The sequence below is a fragment of the Saccopteryx bilineata genome, chromosome 8 (genome assembly GCF_036850765.1).
Source record: "Saccopteryx bilineata isolate mSacBil1 chromosome 8, mSacBil1_pri_phased_curated, whole genome shotgun sequence".
In the NCBI taxonomy this organism is placed as follows: Eukaryota; Metazoa; Chordata; class Mammalia; order Chiroptera; family Emballonuridae; genus Saccopteryx; species Saccopteryx bilineata.
In genome coordinates this window covers 49453968-49470967 of record NC_089497.1, presented here as the reverse complement: position 1 = coordinate 49470967, position 17000 = coordinate 49453968, and the positions used below count along the sequence as shown (strand labels likewise).

Here is a 17000-nt window from a genome sequence, read left to right as displayed (position 1 = left end):
TGTACCAGCCTATGAAATTATATGGAGCTGAAAATTTTCTAGTGACATTGTAGCCCAGTGCATTACTCAAGTGTTTGTGGTAAAGCTGGTGTAAACAAGCTTACTGTGCTGCCAGTTATATAAAAGTGTAGTACATACAATTACGTAGTAGGCTATACCATCTAGATTTGTGTAAGTAAACAGAATCGCCTAACACTACATTTCTCAGAACGTATTGCTGTCATTAACCAGTACGTAACATCACATCACAGGTTCTTTATCCATTTATTTGTCAGTGGACACTTAGGTTGTTTCCATGTCTTGGCTATTGTGAATAATGCTACAGTGATTATGGAAGTACAAGTATCTCTTCAAGAAAGTAATTTCATTTTTTTAATATATACATCCAAAAGTATCATTGCTAGAGCATATGGTAGTTCTAGTTTTAATATTTTGAGGAATCTTTATACTGTTTTTTATAATAACTGCAACAGTTTACATTCCCACTAACAGTACACAGAGGTTCTCTTTTCTTTACATTCTTGCCAATCAATATAGTAATCTCTTGTCTTTTTGATGATAGCCATTCTAACAGGTGTGATGTGCTATCTCTTTGTGGTTTTGATCATTAGTGATGTTGAGTACTTTTTCATGTACCTGTTGGCCATTTGTGTGTGTGTTCATTGGGAAAATGTCTATTCAGATCTTTTGCCCATTTTTTTAATTGGCTTGTTTGTGTTTTTTCTCCTATTGAGTTTTATGAATTCTTTATATATTTTGCATATTAACCCCTTATCAGACATGACTTGCAAATATTTTCTCCCATTCAGTAGGTTGCTTTTTCATTTTGTTAATGATGTTTTTTGCTGTGCAAAAGCTTTTTCTTTTTTTTTTTTTTTTTTTTAATAAATTTTTATTAATGGTAATGGGATGACATTAATAAATCAGGGTACATATATTCAAAGAAAACATGTCTAGGTTATTTTGTCATCAAATTATTTTGCAAACCCCTCGCCCAAAGTCAGATTGTACTCCGTCACCCTCTATATAGTTCTCTGTGCCCCTCCCCCTCCCCCTAACTCTCTCCCTCCCTCCCTCCCATGTCCTCCCTCCCCCCCCACCCTTGGTAACCACCACACTCTTGTCCATGTCTCTTAGTCTCATTTTTATGTTCCACCAATGTATGGAATCATGTAGTTCTTGTTTTTTTCTGATTTACTTATTTTACTCCTTATAATGTTATCAAGATCCCACCATTTTGCTGTAAATGATCTGATGTCATCATTTCTTATGGCTGAGTAGTATTCCATAGTGTATATGTGCCACATCTTCTTTATCCAGTCTTCTATTGAAGGGCTTTTTGGTTGTTTCCATGTCTTGGCCACTGTGAACAGTGCTGCAATGAACATGGGGCTACATGTGTCTTCACGTATCAATGTTTCTGAGGTTTTGGGGTATATACCCAGTAGAGGGATTGCTGGGTCATAAGGTAGTTCTATTTGCAGTTTTTTGAGGAACCACCATACTTTCCTCCATAATGGTTGTACTACTTTACAGTCCCACCAACAGTGAATGCCGGTTCCTTTTTCTCCACAGCCTCTCCAACATTTGCTATTACCCGTCTTGTTGATAATAGCTAATCTAACAGGAGTGAGGTGGTATCTCATTGTAGTTTTGATTTGCATTTCTCTAATAACTAATGAAGCTGAGCATCTTTTCATATATCTGTTGGCCATTTGTATCTCTTCCTGGGAGAAGTGTCTGTTCATGTCCTCTTCCCATTTATTTATTGGATTGTTTGTTTGTTTGTTGTTGAGTTTTATGAGTTCTTTGTAAATTTTGGATATTAGGCCCTTATCTGAGCTATCGTTTGAAAATATCAGTTCCCATATAGTTGGCTGTCTGTTTATTTTGATATCAGTTTCTCTTGCTGAGCAAAAACTTTTAATTCTGATGTAGTCCCATTCATTTATCTTTGCCTTCACTTCTCTTGCCATTGGAGTCAAGTTCATAAAATGTTCTTTAAAACCCAGGTCCATGATTTTAGTACCTATGTCTTCTTCTATGTACTTTATTGTTTCAGGTCTTATATTTAGGTCTTTGATCCATTTTGAATTAATTTTAGTACACGGGGACAGGCTGTAGTCGAGTTTCATTCTTTTGCATGTGGCTTTCCAGTTTTCCCAACACCATTTGTTGAAGAGGCTTTCTTTTCTCCATTGTGTGTTGTTGGCCCCTTTATCAAAGATTATTTGACCATATATATGTGGTTTTATTTCTGGGCTTTCTATTCTGTTCCATTGGTCTGAGTGTCTATTTTTCTGCCAATACCATGCTGTTTAGATTATCGTGGCCCTATAATATAGTTTAAAGTCAGGTATTGTAATGCCCCCAGCTTCATTCTTTTTCCTTAGGATTGTTTTGGCTATTCGGGGTTTTTTATAGTTCCATATAAATCTGATGATTTTTTGTTCCATTTCTTTAAAAAATCTCATAGGGATTTTGATGGGAATTGCATTAAATTTGTATATTGCTTTGGGTAATATGGCCATTTTGATTATATTTATTCTTCCTATCCAAGAACAAGGAATATTTTTCCATCTCATTGTATCTTTTTCGATTTCCCTTAACAATGCTTTGTAATTTTCATTATATAGGTCCTTTACGTTCTTTGTTATGTTTATTCCTAGGTATTTTATTTTTTTTGTTGCAATCGTGAAGGGGATTATTTTTTTGAGTTCGTTTTCTAATATTTCATTGTTGGCATATAGAAAGGCTATGGACTTTTGTATGTTAATTTTGTATCCTGCGACCTTACTGTATTGGTTTATTGTTTCTAATAATCTTTTTGTGGAGTCCTTCGGGTTTTCGATGTATAGGGTCATATCATCAGCAAAAAGTGATAGCTTTACTTCTTCTTTTCCGATATGGATGCCTTTTATTTCTTTGTCTTGTCTGATTGCTCTGGCCAGAACTTCTAGCACCACGTTGAATAAGAGTGGAGAGAGTGGACAACCCTGTCTTGTTCCTGATTTAAGGTAGAAAGTCCTCAGTTTTATGCCGTTTAATAGGATGTTGGCTGATGGTTTATCATATATGGCCTTTATCATGTTGAGATATTTTCCTTCTATACCCATTTTGTTGAGAGTCTTAAACATAAAATTGTGTTGTATTTTATCAAAAGTTCTGCATCTATTGATAAGATCATGTGGTTTTTGTTGTTTGTTTTGTTGATATGGTGTATTACGTTAACCGTTTTGCGTATGTTGAACCATCCTTGAGATTCTGGGATGAATCCCACTTGATCATGATGTATTATTTTTTTAATATGTTGTTGTATTCGGTTTGCCAGTATTTTGTTTAGTATTTTAGCATCTGTATTCATTAGAGATATTGGTCTGTAGTTTTCTTTCTTTGTGCCATCCTTGCCAGGTTTTGGTATGAGGGTTATGTTGGCCTCATAAAATGTGTTTGGAAGTATTGCTTCTTCTTCAATTTTTTGGAAGACTTTGAGTAGAATAGGAACCAAGTCTTCTTTGAATGTTTGATAGAATTCACTAGTATAACCGTCTGGGCCTGGACTTTTATTTTTGGGGAGATTTTTAATAGTTTTTTCTATTTCCTCCCTGCTGATTGGTCTGTTTAGGCTTTCTGCTTCTTCATGACTCAGTCTAGGAAGGTTGTATTGTTCTAGGAATTTATCCATTTCTTCTAGATTGTTGTATTTGGTGGCATATAATTTTTCATAGTATTCTACAATAATTCTTTGTATATCTATGATGTCTGTGGTGATCTCTCCTCTTTCATTTTGGATTTTATTTATTTGAGTCCTGTGTCTTTTTTCCTTGGTGAGTCTTGCCAAGGGTTTGTCAATTTTGTTGATCTTTTCAAAGAACCAGCTCCTTGTTTTATTGATTTTTTCTATAGTTTTTCTGTTCTCTATTTCATTTATTTCTGCTCTGATTTTTATTATCTCCTTTCTTCGGCTGGTTTTGGGTTGTCTTTGTTCTTCTTTTTCTAGTTCCTTAAGGTGTGAAGTTAAGTGGTTTACTTCGGCTCTCTCTTGTTTGTTCATATAGGCCTGAAGTGATATGAACTTTCCTCTTATTACTGCTTTTGCTGCATCCCAGAGATTCTGATATGTCGTATTTTCATTTTCATTTGTCTGTATATATCTTTTGATTTCTGCGCTTATTTCTTCTTTGACCCATTCATTTTTTAGAAGTATGTTGTTTAGTTTCCACATTTTTGTGGGTTTTTCCCCCTCTTTTTTGCAGTTGAATTCTAGTTTCAAGGCTTTATGATCAGAAAATATGCTTGGTACAATTTCAATTTTTCTAAATTTGCTGATATTGTCTTTGTGGCCCAACATATGGTCAATTCTTGAGAATGTTCCATGTACACTAGAGAAAAATGTATACTCTGTCGCTTTGGGATGAAGTGTCCTGTAGATGTCTATCATATCCAGGTGTTCTAGTATTTCGTTTAAGACCACTATATCTTTATTGATTCTCTGTTTGGATGACCGATCTAGAGCTGTCAGCGGTGTATTGAGGTCTCCAAGTATGATTGTATTTTTGTTAGTTTTTGTTTTAAGGTCAATAAGTAGCTGTCTTATATATTTTGGTGCTCCTTGGTTTGGTGCATATATATTAAGGATTGTTATGTCTTCTTGATTCAACTTCCCCTTAATCATTATGAAATGACCATTTTTGTCTCTGAGTACTTTTTCTGTCTTGTAGTCAGCATTATTAGATATGAGTATTGCTACGCCTGCTTTTTTTGGGGTGTTGTTTGCTTGGAGTATTGTTTTCCAGCCTTTCACTTTGAATTTGTTTTTATCCTTGTTGCTTAGATGTGTTTCTTGTAGGCAGCATATAGTTGGATTTTCTTTTTTAATCCATTCTGCTACTCTGTGTCTTTTTATTGGTAAGTTTAATCCATTTACATTTAGTGTAATTATTGACACTTGTGGGTTCCCTACTGCCATTTTATAAATTGCTTTCTGTTAGTTTTTTATCTAGTTTGATTCTTCTCTTTTGTTTTTCTATCATTTGTTTTTGTTTGTTTGTGTTCCATACTTCTTTCCTCTGTTGCTACCTTTTTTAAGTCAAGTGTTTTTGTGGTGGTTTTTTCAAGGGTGGTTACCATTAAGTAATGAAAAGGGTACCTACCATATTCATTGTAGTACCCTATCTTATAAGTATTTCTGCACTTCATCGTCCTTTGCTACTGTTAATCTCCATCCTCTCCCCCCTTTTTTTTCTTTGTTGTCACAGTTTAAGTTTGGTTTTATTGTGTTCTTGGTGGAGCTGTTACTTGTGGTGTTGTTTTCTTTTGTTCTTTGAACCTGGTTGGAAAACCCCCTTTAGTATTTCCTGGAGTGGGGGCTTTCTGTTGATAAATTCTCTCATCTTTTCTGTATTTGTGAATGTTTTTATATCTCCTTCATACTTGAAGGATAGCTTTGATGGGTATAGTATTCTTGGCTGAAAGTTCCTCTCTTTCAGGGCTTTAAATATTGGGGTCCACTCTCTTCTAGCTTGTAGAGTTTCTGCTGAGAAATCTGATGATAATCTAATAGGCCTTCCTTTATATGTTGTACTCTTCTTTTCCCTGGCTGCCTTGAGAATTTTTTCTTTGTCATTGGTTTGTGTCATCTTTATTATGATGTGCCTTGGAGTGGGTTTGTTGGGGTTAAGAAAACTTGGTGTTCTGTTTGCTTCTTGAATTTGAGGCTTTAGTTCCTTCCACAGGCTTGGGAAGTTCTCGTCTATTATTTGTTTGAGTATATTCTCCATTCCATTTTCTTTCTCTTCTCCCTCTGATATACCTATTATTCTTATGTTATTCTTTCTGATGGAGTCAGACAATTCCTGTAGGGCTTTCTCGTTTTTTATTATTTTTGAGTCTCTTTCTTCTTCTCTCTGTTGTGACTCAAGTTGTTTGTCTTCTATTTCACTAATCCTATCTTCAATCCGGGCTGTTCTGTTAGCTAAGCTTGTTACCTCGTTTTTTAGCTCGTGAATTGAGTTTTTCATTTCTGTTTGATTTGTTTTTATAGTTTCAATTTCCTTGGTAATATATTCTTTGTGTTCATTGAGTTGTTTTCTGATCTCCCTATATTGCCTTTCTGTGTTTTCTTGTATATCTCTGAGTATTTTTAAGATTTCTATTTTAAATTCTCTGTCATTTAGCTCCAAGGCTTCCAATATGTTAAGTCTTTTCTCTATAGATTTTTCCACATCTATTTGTGTTACCTCTCTTTCTTTTGTATCCATAATATTCGATTTCCTCTTTCTTATCGGCATCTGAGGGTGGTCTTGTTGATAGCACACAGGCGCACTTCCTTGCGGTTTGAAAGAATGTCCCTGTGGTAGATTCCTCCACACCCTCTTCTCTCAGATTCAAGTGATAACAGTCCTTTCGCTATCAGTTTGTGTGGAACTCTGGAATGCTCCGAGGATAAATTTTTCTGTTTCTAGTTGATAAATTTGTTGTGATTTGGGGGAGAGCTGTCAGACGCGCTGCTCATGGCGCCATTTCCGTGACGTCACTCCGCAAAAGCTTTTTAATTTGCGTTGTCTCACTTTATTATTTTTGACACCTTTGTTTTTGGTGTGGCATCTAAAAAATCATTGCCTAGACCAGTGGTTCTCAAACTTTTTGAAGTCGGGGCACATTTAAAATCCTACAAATAATTGTAGGCGCACTATATACAATTTCTGAGAAATATGTTATAATAATTAAGTCAAATATTAAAGAAAAAATGTAAAGTCCAAGCATGCTTTTATGATAATTAAGCAAAATAAATACAATTAAATTTATTCTGACATTAAAAAACATTTTTATGTTACATTTTTTGTTATGCTTTTTATAATTAGTAAAAAAGAGGAGTTAAAAAATAAAAAAATGACAAAAAAGTTATCTTTTTATATATATAGATACATTCTTAGTAAGATTTAGTAAATTCGGCAGGTCCCGGCACGAGTGTGTTAAGTTTTTTCATTTTTGTGTTTATTAGAAACACGAGCCTAATGTGTCCTAGCGATTTCTTCGATGTTTGGGCATATATTTGAAAGGCAAACTCTCACTTCCTCATCAATACATTGAAGAATTACTCTCTTCTTACTTTTAATTGTGTTGAGGGTAGAAAATCCTAATTCACATAAATAGAATGTTGAAAATTGTAGTAAAATTGTTCAAAGCTTTTTAAGATACTACCACCTAGTCTTCTTTTACAGAAATCCAAAAGGCTTCAAGAGACAATTCCTTATATTTAATCATCAATTCACAATCAGTAGATATAGCTGCCAGTTCTTCTTCTGTTAATGTTAAACCAAAATCACTTGAAGCTTCCATGAATGGGTTTCTAATCCAGTCATATTGTTCAGTGTTGTGATGGAAAATGCTATAAATTAAATTCTGCCCGTCAGCCTTCAAGTCCTGTTTTATTTACACTTAAATTTTGTTCACTTCCAGAATCGGATTCTTCAATATCACGCTTCTTTTTGAGAAATCTATTCATTTTATTTGGGTGTATTTACCTAAAAATAATATAATGACATGTTAATAATAAATATAATAATGATGTGTTGACAAAAAGAGAGGTATTTTTGTAATGAAATGGTATAATAGAATAACTATATTTATGTTTATATCTGGGCACATGCCACGAACCAGCACAGCTAGTAATTCTAAGTCTCAAGTGGGAATGGTGCAGAATTAAGAAAATATGCAGAATTAAGAAAATATGGGATCGGGAGGGCCCTGTAATTGCTACTGGCAAGAACAAAGTGTGCCGAAAAACTGCATCTTGCTTTATTTATAGGGCAAAGTGGGCCATTAGCAAATCAATGATATCTTTGATCATGTTTCCAAGGCAACCCAAGAATTTTACCAAGTGTAGAAAACCCCCACCATACATATCATCTTAACTTTACACCAAACAAAGTATAGAAGAAACTTGCCTCCAGTCTTTTCAGGGAACATGGGGGGTAGTGTAAACAATCTAGCACCACAGCTTAACAGCCTTTTGCAACCTAATCAGGCAAGTGATGTGGGGGGTTGGGCAGACTGTCAGCCAATTCCCCACAACTCTGTTGGGTTTTTGGTCCTCATCAAGCACATATTTCTCTGGAATACCATAGGGCACACCTAGAAATCTTCTAGGGTGCACCAGTGTGCCCTGGCACACACTTTGAGAACCACTGGCCTAGACTGTTGTCAAAAGGCTTACTCCCTATGTGTTCTTCTGATTTTACTGAAAACTACTGAGTCCTCAAGGTAGCAGAGCTGTGGGCTCTTTGTTTCCTGGGATATTTTCTATTTTCTGCCAGTGCCAATGGACGTGGGTTCTGTTCTCTGCTATAAGTGATGGTAGCCTCTTCTGGCAGCAGAATTTCTGGTTTTCATGGCCAACCCTGCCTTGGTTAAACCACCTGACTGAGTTGGGTGATGACAGTGGGAATGGTAGCATTCCCTAACTAGAAGGCCTCTGGCCACCCCTTTCCTTACTCCTATCTAGCAGCTTTTCATTTCTGAATAAATGAAAGCTTATTCATTTCATGAATAAATGTTTCTCAACTTGTTGCATTTGGATGATTTCCAGAGCTCTAAAACGGTTGTTTTGTACAATGTAGTCCATTTTATAGGTGCTTGGGGGAGATCTCTTCATTCCTCTGTAGATGGAACTTTCACCTGTTTTTGAACTTTCTAACTTCTGAGTCCTTCGCTCCTGTCTCCCAAGCCCCCTTTAATTCATACTAGTCAGGCTTTTGTCACAACCATTCTAGTGAAATCACTCCTGTAAAGAGTCATTATCACCTTATATTTGCCATCTCTGTTTACCAGTTTTCTGCTTTCATCTTAATCTATCAGCAGCTTTTGACATAAATAGTTGCTCCCTTTTTCTGAAAAGTTTTTACTTGGCTTCTGAGATAGCATTCTTTCCAGTTTTTCATTTTACTTCATTGACACCATGTAATATACTCCTTTTTATACCTATGATTTTCTTTTCTGTCTAAACGTCTTTCCTAGGTGATAGATACACTGTTGGGTTCTCTTTAAGTCTCAAGTACAGGTGAACAACAGATGCATATATCTAGCCTGTCTAACAAGGATTTCAAATTTTTTCTTTTAAAGGTTTTATTTATTGATTTTAGAGAGTGGAGACAGAGAGAGAAAGGCAGGGGTGAGGGAGGAATGGGAAGCATCAATTCTTAGTTGCTTTTTGTATGTGCCTTGACTGTGCAGGCCCTGGGTCTCAAACCGACGACCTCAGCATTTCAGGTCAATGCCTTACCCTCTGTACCACTACAGGTCAGGCGGATTTCAAAGTTAAGAGATAGAAAATAGAACTCTTGATCCACTCTTTTCCTCAAATTTACTCTCTTCCATTTTTAGAATGATCTTTTAAAAAGGTAGATCAGATGTGTCATTTTCCTGGTCAGAACCTCATTGAATTTTCTTTACATTTAGTGTGAAATTTATAGTTTCTTACCATGATTTATGAGTTTATATGACATACCCCCTGCCTATCTCTTTGAACTTACCTCCCAGCGTTCTCTTTCCGCTTAGCATGCTACATTATTCTTCAAGCTGTTTCTTGCATATGCGAAGCCCATCTCTAGGCATTTAAATTTGACGTTTTCTATCATTGCAGCATAGTACTCTCCCCCATATCGTCACATGGTTTTCATCTTTAGGTTTGTGTACAGATTTTACCTCTTTTGTGAGGTCTGCTCTGACTTCCTTCTTTTTGGCATGCTCTGTCCTCTTTATGTGAAAATACATTGTTCATTTCTCCCTGTCATCCATAGACTGCAGGTTTGATGAGGGCAGGAACTTTGTTAGTCTTGTTCACATCCTTAATATTTTGAATGATGCCTGGCATAGAATAGGTTCACTATATTTGTAGAATAACAGTAATTTTTTTTAAGTGAGAGGAGGGGAGATAGACAAACTCCCACATGCACCCAAATTGGGATCCACGTGACATCCTGTGTCTCAGGCCGATGCTCTGCCCATTTGGGACCATGCTTGAAACTGAGCTATTTTTAGCATTTGAGGTGGAGGCTCCGTGGAACCATCCTCAGCACCCAGGGTCATGATGCACTTGAACCAGAACCAAACAAACCATGCCTGCAGGAGGGGAAGAGAGAGAGGAGGGGGAGAAGGGAGAAGCAGGTGATCTGGTCACCTCTCCTTTGTGCCCTGACCAGGAATCAAACCCAGGACTTCCATATGCCAGGCTGATGCTCTACTGCTGAGCCAACTGGCCAGGGCCATACTAGTGTTTTCTATAGAATTAGTATGTTCTTAGTGAACTATTAAGAATGACTTAGTAAAAATGGCAAGGCTTGAGATAATTATCTATTTACATACATTTCAGGCATGGACTTTGCTTAATATTGCCTAATAGTTACAAAATATTGTTCTATGAAATTTATGTTTTGGACCTTTTAGAGAATTTTAAAATGAGAAAATTTAAGCCCCCTTTTAAAAAGAAGAGTAAGGGTAGATGAATATTTAGGTCCACGTACTTGCTTCACTTACGTATTTTTTATACACAACTTCTCGAAATTTAAAAGTCCTCTGTTACCTTGGTTAATGACTGTGGAAAAATAGTTTAACATATTTGGCTGTGTTTTTAAAAAGTCAATCTTAGTATCTGTGTATCAAGAGAAGAGCGAGTCTTAGCTTGCTAGCAGTTCTCCCATAAAACTAGTTACCTAGATGTGAATTGGCAGAATATAGATATGCTTTCAGAAATAGCTTCAATTTGGAATGGAAACTGACACAATTTTGAAATTGGTCAAGTTTTGTGTTCTCAGTAACAGTTAAAACTTAGAGTCTGACTTTAGTCATTATATTTGTTAAAGCAATTATACTGTAACATTTGTTTATTGCTTCAGCTATAAACATTTTATGACAAGTAATAGAATGAATGATTGATGATTTATAAGAGAATTTAAAATATTACTGTCTACATAAGCTCAGCTCTCATGGTCAGTTTAAAGGGACAGAAGAAGAGTCCTCTTGAATTTCCTATTTCCCTGAGAGAACAACCATAGAGTAAAGCAGTGGTTTTCAACTTTTTTACACTTGAGGACAGGTGAAAAGAAGAGTTTTTTCAGGGGCTGCTAAGGCAGCAACCACCCTGAGCATAAGCGAAGTCAACTAAGATCATTGCGTCTGTAATTTTCATACAACATCAGGGTGGTTAACTCTTGCAAGCTGGCACGAAATTTCTGGTGGACCTTGTCTGCAGACCAGCAGTTGAAAAACAATAAACTAGAACATATTATATGTTTCTAGAGGAAGAGGAACATTCAAATCTTTCTGCTACTATCTTCTAAGAACTGGAGCTCATTCTGCTCTAGGATACTTCTGCTTATTTGACTTATTGTTTCATGCATTCCTCACTCTTTTTTTTTCTCTTCTAAATATTTCCATATTCCCAGTTGTATATTTTGTTTTGTAGCTCTTCTAAATCATTCTTTTAGCTGAAATTTTATGTTTTTTGTCTGTATAGCTGGTACTTTGGCATCCTTACTGTATTTTATGACTTTATTAACTGATTTCTGACAGCCCAAATATGCTGTTGCTATTTATTTTCTCTTATAATACATACTCCTCAAATTTATTAGCAAAATTTATGGTATTAGGTCATCATATTATTTAATGTTTTCTCTCCATGAAGAATGAGCACAACTTGGAAACTTCCCAAAGGCAAAATTATTTGTATTATCTATAAATTTATGAGGACTGTATAATTTCTAGTATATCATATTTTAATTCTCAAAAATTTAGCAGCAAATCCCTTCTAATGGGGTTAATTCTCAGATTTTCACTTTCTTGGAAAACAGTAGGGTTTGTAAGAGTTTTCAATTGTTTGGTGTGGTGTTGATTTTTATTATAGTTGTAAAAATGACAGAAGTAATGTTCATTTCAGATGTACTGGAGACCTGCGCTTCTCAAATTGTTTCTTTTTCTTTTGTAAAGTATAGTTTTAAAAATTCCCAATTCATTGAGGACTGATATTTTAGTAAAATACAAATGAATTACTATAAAAGTGAAATTTAAAGAAGTACAAAATGTAGACCCTAGTTTATAATGTAAGATATTAATATAAAATTATTCTGTCAATTATCTATAAAAGATTCAAAACATGTATTTTCAATCTGACTTGCAGAGCAGTAGTAAATAGTTCATGAACTAACAAATAGTTTATAGGTGAACACTGTTCTGTAGACCATTCTTTTTAGTAATACAGCCTGGTTTTTGTAATGTTTGATATTATTTTAGAAACATTAGTCAATATGATGAATAGCAGTTATCCTTTCAAAAATATTTTTTATGTGTTTTCTTTTCAGAACCGAGAGCTCCAAATCATGAGAAAGCTAGATCACTGTAACATAGTCCGATTGCGATATTTCTTCTACTCAAGTGGTGAGAAGGTAGGTCATGCAGAAAGTGTGGATTGAATATATTGATAGACTTGTTATTCTTATAGAAATAATCCCCCCTTTCCCAAATGAACGTTTTGCTAATTGAATGGTAGAATTCCAAAACAGGACCTAGTGATTCTGAGTTCAAGATATGATCATTAATCATCATTAGTTATATCAGGAAAAAGTTAATGAAATAAATGATTTTTTTAAGAATTTTCTTCCTTTTTTAACCTTCTGCCATCAGTTCTGAAGCAAATTTGTATATATTTTGAATCTTTTATGTTCCTTACGTGCTTCTGGAGCCCCATGTTAATTCACCTGTTTATTGGAAGGAGGAAAATTATGCCATCATGTTAAGTTGAAGAATTGTAGGGGAAGGAAGGGGACTTTGGTAGGACCAGAATAAGACTTAAACATTGAGAGGGAAGTTTAATCTGTCCTTGTAGGGGGAAAAGTTGGAAAATGTATAATATTTCAGAGCTTGTTGCAAGTGGTCACTGTTTATGATCATGTTTAATTCTGTATGCTCACATTTAATTCCATGAAAGCAAAGGATAATTAAGGAAGACTTTGTACTATAAATCTTTCTCCCCCTCCCACTTTCCCTTGGTCTTTCTCTTCAGAAGATATAATAAGTAATGTATTGCACTCACTGGAATTGGCAGCATAGAAAATCATTTTCTTCTGCTTTTCTTTCTGTCTTTTTACTGTCCTGTGTCTTCCCAGATTCAGTTGTTTTACATTTTTTTCTTCACTGGTTTAGGTAAGGGGGCGGGACAAGTAACCACTTAATCTTTTTGGCTAAATAAATGACTTTGGATAAGTCATTTGATATTTTGGACCTCAAATATCATGCATATACTATCTAAAGTCCTTAGATCCATAATGCCTCTTGATTTCTAGCATAGTAGTATCTTTATTTCACATACCTATTTTCCATGTTAAAGTATTTTTTTATTAAATTTTATTTAGATTATTTCCTCAGAAATTCTCTATATCATGACAGAGCCTGTAGTACGGGAGAGTACTTATATATTAAGCCAGCATTGTGCTAATACTTGCCTACAGATATATAATTGATGTGTGGGTGTGTGGGGTGGGGAGAAGTAGAGAGGAAGGTGGGGGAAAGAGGAAGAGATAGAATGCATACTAATATTTTAACAACCAAGTTGGTTCTTTAGCGATTCTTATTTTTCAGGTGCACCTCTGCCTTTAAGTTGAAATGATTGTCTCTGCTTATATTAGAGACTATAAATCCTCATAAGTATTTGAGCTCTTTTGTTTCTAGAGCCAGTGACTTGATTCATGCTTTTTCTCTTTTTCTTTTTTTAACCCAGCAAACTGCCTATTATGTCTCTAATTTTATCTTGTCTTTAATTTTGGCATGTCTTTACTTTATCCTGTCCCTTCCCAAATAAAATTATGGAGCATCTGTTATGTTCACTGCACTCTTAATAATGGAATTTTGCATCCCCATGACTTTTTGCTATTAGATGCTAGACATAATAATATCATAGGGAGGAAAGTAAAGGTCAGAATTATTTGTTCCATGAACCACCGGAGTGCTTGCAAATTAATTTGCCAAGTTCTCCTTACAAAGCCCCTAAACATTTTCACCTGACTACTTAATTTATATTGCTTTCCCTATTTGCCAGGTACTATTTGACTGCTTTACAAATATTAACTCATTTAATTCTTGTGAAGATAAAGAGAAAGGGGAGAATATCAGAACTTTTGAAGGCTCTATTTGTGATGGCACCTAAAGGTTTACCTGTCTGGTTCTGGTTTGGTAGAAGCCTCCGTCAGTTCTAGCTGTCACTTAATCCTGCCTTGGGAGTGACAATGGACTGTTATCTGTGTATCCCAGAGGATGGTTTTCCTCCCTGCTGCTGTGCAGAGCTGCTTATTTATCTTAAGCAGTTTTACAGATAAAGAGCAATTGAGAAGTCATTAAGGGAGATTAACCAGAGGACACAGAACCTCTCTCTATTATTATAAAAAAGAAATATACTTTCTAATATTTTATTTATCTTAGAACTTATTCTGAGTATTATGATTATAAAGTTTCCGAAGTGAAAAAAAAAGACATTTCTTAATTTTGGATAGCTCAATTAAAAACAAACAAAAAAACCAGAAAGAAAAGTTGTGATTATTGCTGAAAATAATGATCCTTCCTTATATTAAAAAGGATAGCTTCTTGGCCCACTCATGATCTCCACTTCCTTTCTTCTGATTTGGTTTGTTAGGACCAACATCTCACTCAAGAGACCAGGTAGTAAACTAATACATGCTATATGAGATGGGTTCTGCTCTAGGATTGAAAGTTCAGGTTTGTTGTTATTCTAACTCTCCAAGAGTAGGTTACTGAGAATGAACTCAGAACTGCTATTTAGAAAAGGATATGATGTCTTAAGAAATTCTTACAAATCCTTAAAGGTGATTTCTTTCTGAATGTGGCAACCCTATATTAGGTAGGCATTTTACTAACAGAAGCATTATGTCCTGTGACTATATATTAGAAGAGTTTTTTTTTTGGGGGGGGGATAATAAATTGAGATGTCTCAGAACCATGCAAATAGAGATTGATGCCCAGTAGTAGACAGGTACATGTTTGACTTCACCCATGATAGAGACACAAAATGAAGGGATGACATTGACAAGGTTGGCTGTATAGGGTGTGAACTCTTAGGAGTTTGAGGAGGAAGAAGACAGGATGTTGTTTAAGGCCATGATGGTGAAGAGCCAGCAGTTTGCTAGTATTGCCTTTTGGTCCTAGAATATGTTGAAGGGTAAGGGCAGCCTTCATTTGGGAGAGCTGCAAGGAAGCCACTACCTTTGGGTGGGATCCATGTTTTATCAGTGGCAAGGCAGTAAAAATCCTCCATGAAGGGATCAGGGTTAGAAACTCCGTGAAGAATTTCTTTTTGGGGTTTCAGAAAGCTCAAGGGAAGCTCTGGGTAGGAGATGAATGGTAAGAATATGAGCCTAAAGAAGTCTCGAGGAGGCATGTAGGGGATTGAGCTGAGGGCATTGTGAGGATGAGAAAAAGAAGAACTCAGTGTTTCAGGATTAGAGTGATGATAGACTTGAAGAGACATCATCATCTGACTTTGTCATTTTCTACCTCTTTTTCTAAGCCTTTTCTCTCCTTTCTCTTATATCTCTACTTTCTGGGGTTTTGTCCCTTCAACTCTGGGTCTCTGTGTCTGTCTCTGGGTTTCTATTCTTCCCTTTTGGTCTGTGTCACCCCTCACACATCTCCCCTCCCCCCTTAACACTGTTGTAATGGCTGCCTGGCTCTATCTCTTTCTCTCCCTCTCTCTCCCACTTCCACTTCGCTCTCTGTTGGCTGTGTCCTATATGTATCTCTCAACCTCTTTTTTGAGTTTCTGTACCTCTCTTCCATTAGGTTTCTACTCATCTTACTCTTTCTCTGAATATCTAATCCTTTCTAAATCTTTATATGGGTTCTCATTTGTCCTGAGCCTGCCTTATGCTCTTTCTCAGTGTCTTTTTCTCTGAGCTTCTACTACTTTTTTGGTTTTGAAAAAAATTTTTTTAAATAGTGCCTCTTTATTTTTTTTTAAAGATTTTATTTATTCATTATAGAGAGGAGAGAGAGAGAAGGGGGGGGGAGCAGGAAGCATCAACTCCCATATGTGCCTTGACCAGGCAAGCCCAGGGTTTTGAACCGGCAACCTCAGTGTTTCCAGGTTGACGCTTTATCCACTGTGGCACCACAGGTCAGGCCGGTTTTGATTTTTTTTTTTTTTTTTTTCATTTTTCTGAAGCTGGAAACAGGGAGAGACAGTCAGACAGACTCCCGCATGCGCCCGACCGGGATCCACCCAGCACGCCCACCATGGGGCAACGCTCTGCCCATCCTGGGCATCGCCATGTTGCGACCAGAGCCACTCTAGCGCCTGAGGCAGAGGCCACAGAGCCATCCCTAGCGCCCGGGCCATCTTTGCTCCAATGGAGCCTTGGCTGCGGGAGGGGAAGAGAGAGACAGAGAGGAAAGCGCAGCGGAGGGGTGGAGAAGCAAATGGGCGCTTCTCCTGTGTGCCCTGGCCGTCAATCGAACCCGGGTCCTCCGCACGCTAGGCCGACGCTCTACCGCTGAGCCAACTGGCCAGGGCTTGAAATTTTTAAAGAAGAAAAAATTTTACTCTCCTGATTTTTTTCTTTAGTTCCATACATTTTATTGCATATATACATGTTCTACATAGTTGTGGGAATAATTATTTATAATCTTACTCAATATTCAAGATCTCAAAATCCTCCCCTTGTTGCCTAATTTTTGTAGTTTATTGGTTTTGCAATATGCCATTAAGTTGATGAAGTACCTAATACTCTTAACTACTCTCTCATTGTTAAATATTTATAGTTGTAGCTAAACTATTCCAGGACCTTATCATAATTTCTGTCCATAAATACTTTTTAGCTCTGGGTGAAGTTAAAGTAGGATTGCTCTAGTATTTGGCAGATATTTCCACTGACCACAGTTTGACTGAATGGTTATGTCTATTTTGGTGATCTTTTCTTTATTGTGCTCCACCCTGCCAT

The 17000-nt window shown here is 36.2% G+C and overlaps 1 protein-coding gene across 4 annotated transcripts in view; it reads left to right on the top strand.

Moving 5' to 3' along the window:
- Nucleotides 1–17000, top strand: part of GSK3B (glycogen synthase kinase 3 beta) — a 218908-nt gene that overhangs the window by 92360 nt on the left and 109548 nt on the right. For all 4 annotated transcript variants that reach the window (XM_066241852.1, XM_066241851.1, XM_066241850.1 and 1 more), the window contains one exon: nucleotides 12357–12440. In XM_066241852.1, the coding sequence (XP_066097949.1) occupies nucleotides 12357–12440 (84 nt within the window). The remainder of the gene's footprint in view (nucleotides 1–12356; nucleotides 12441–17000) is intronic.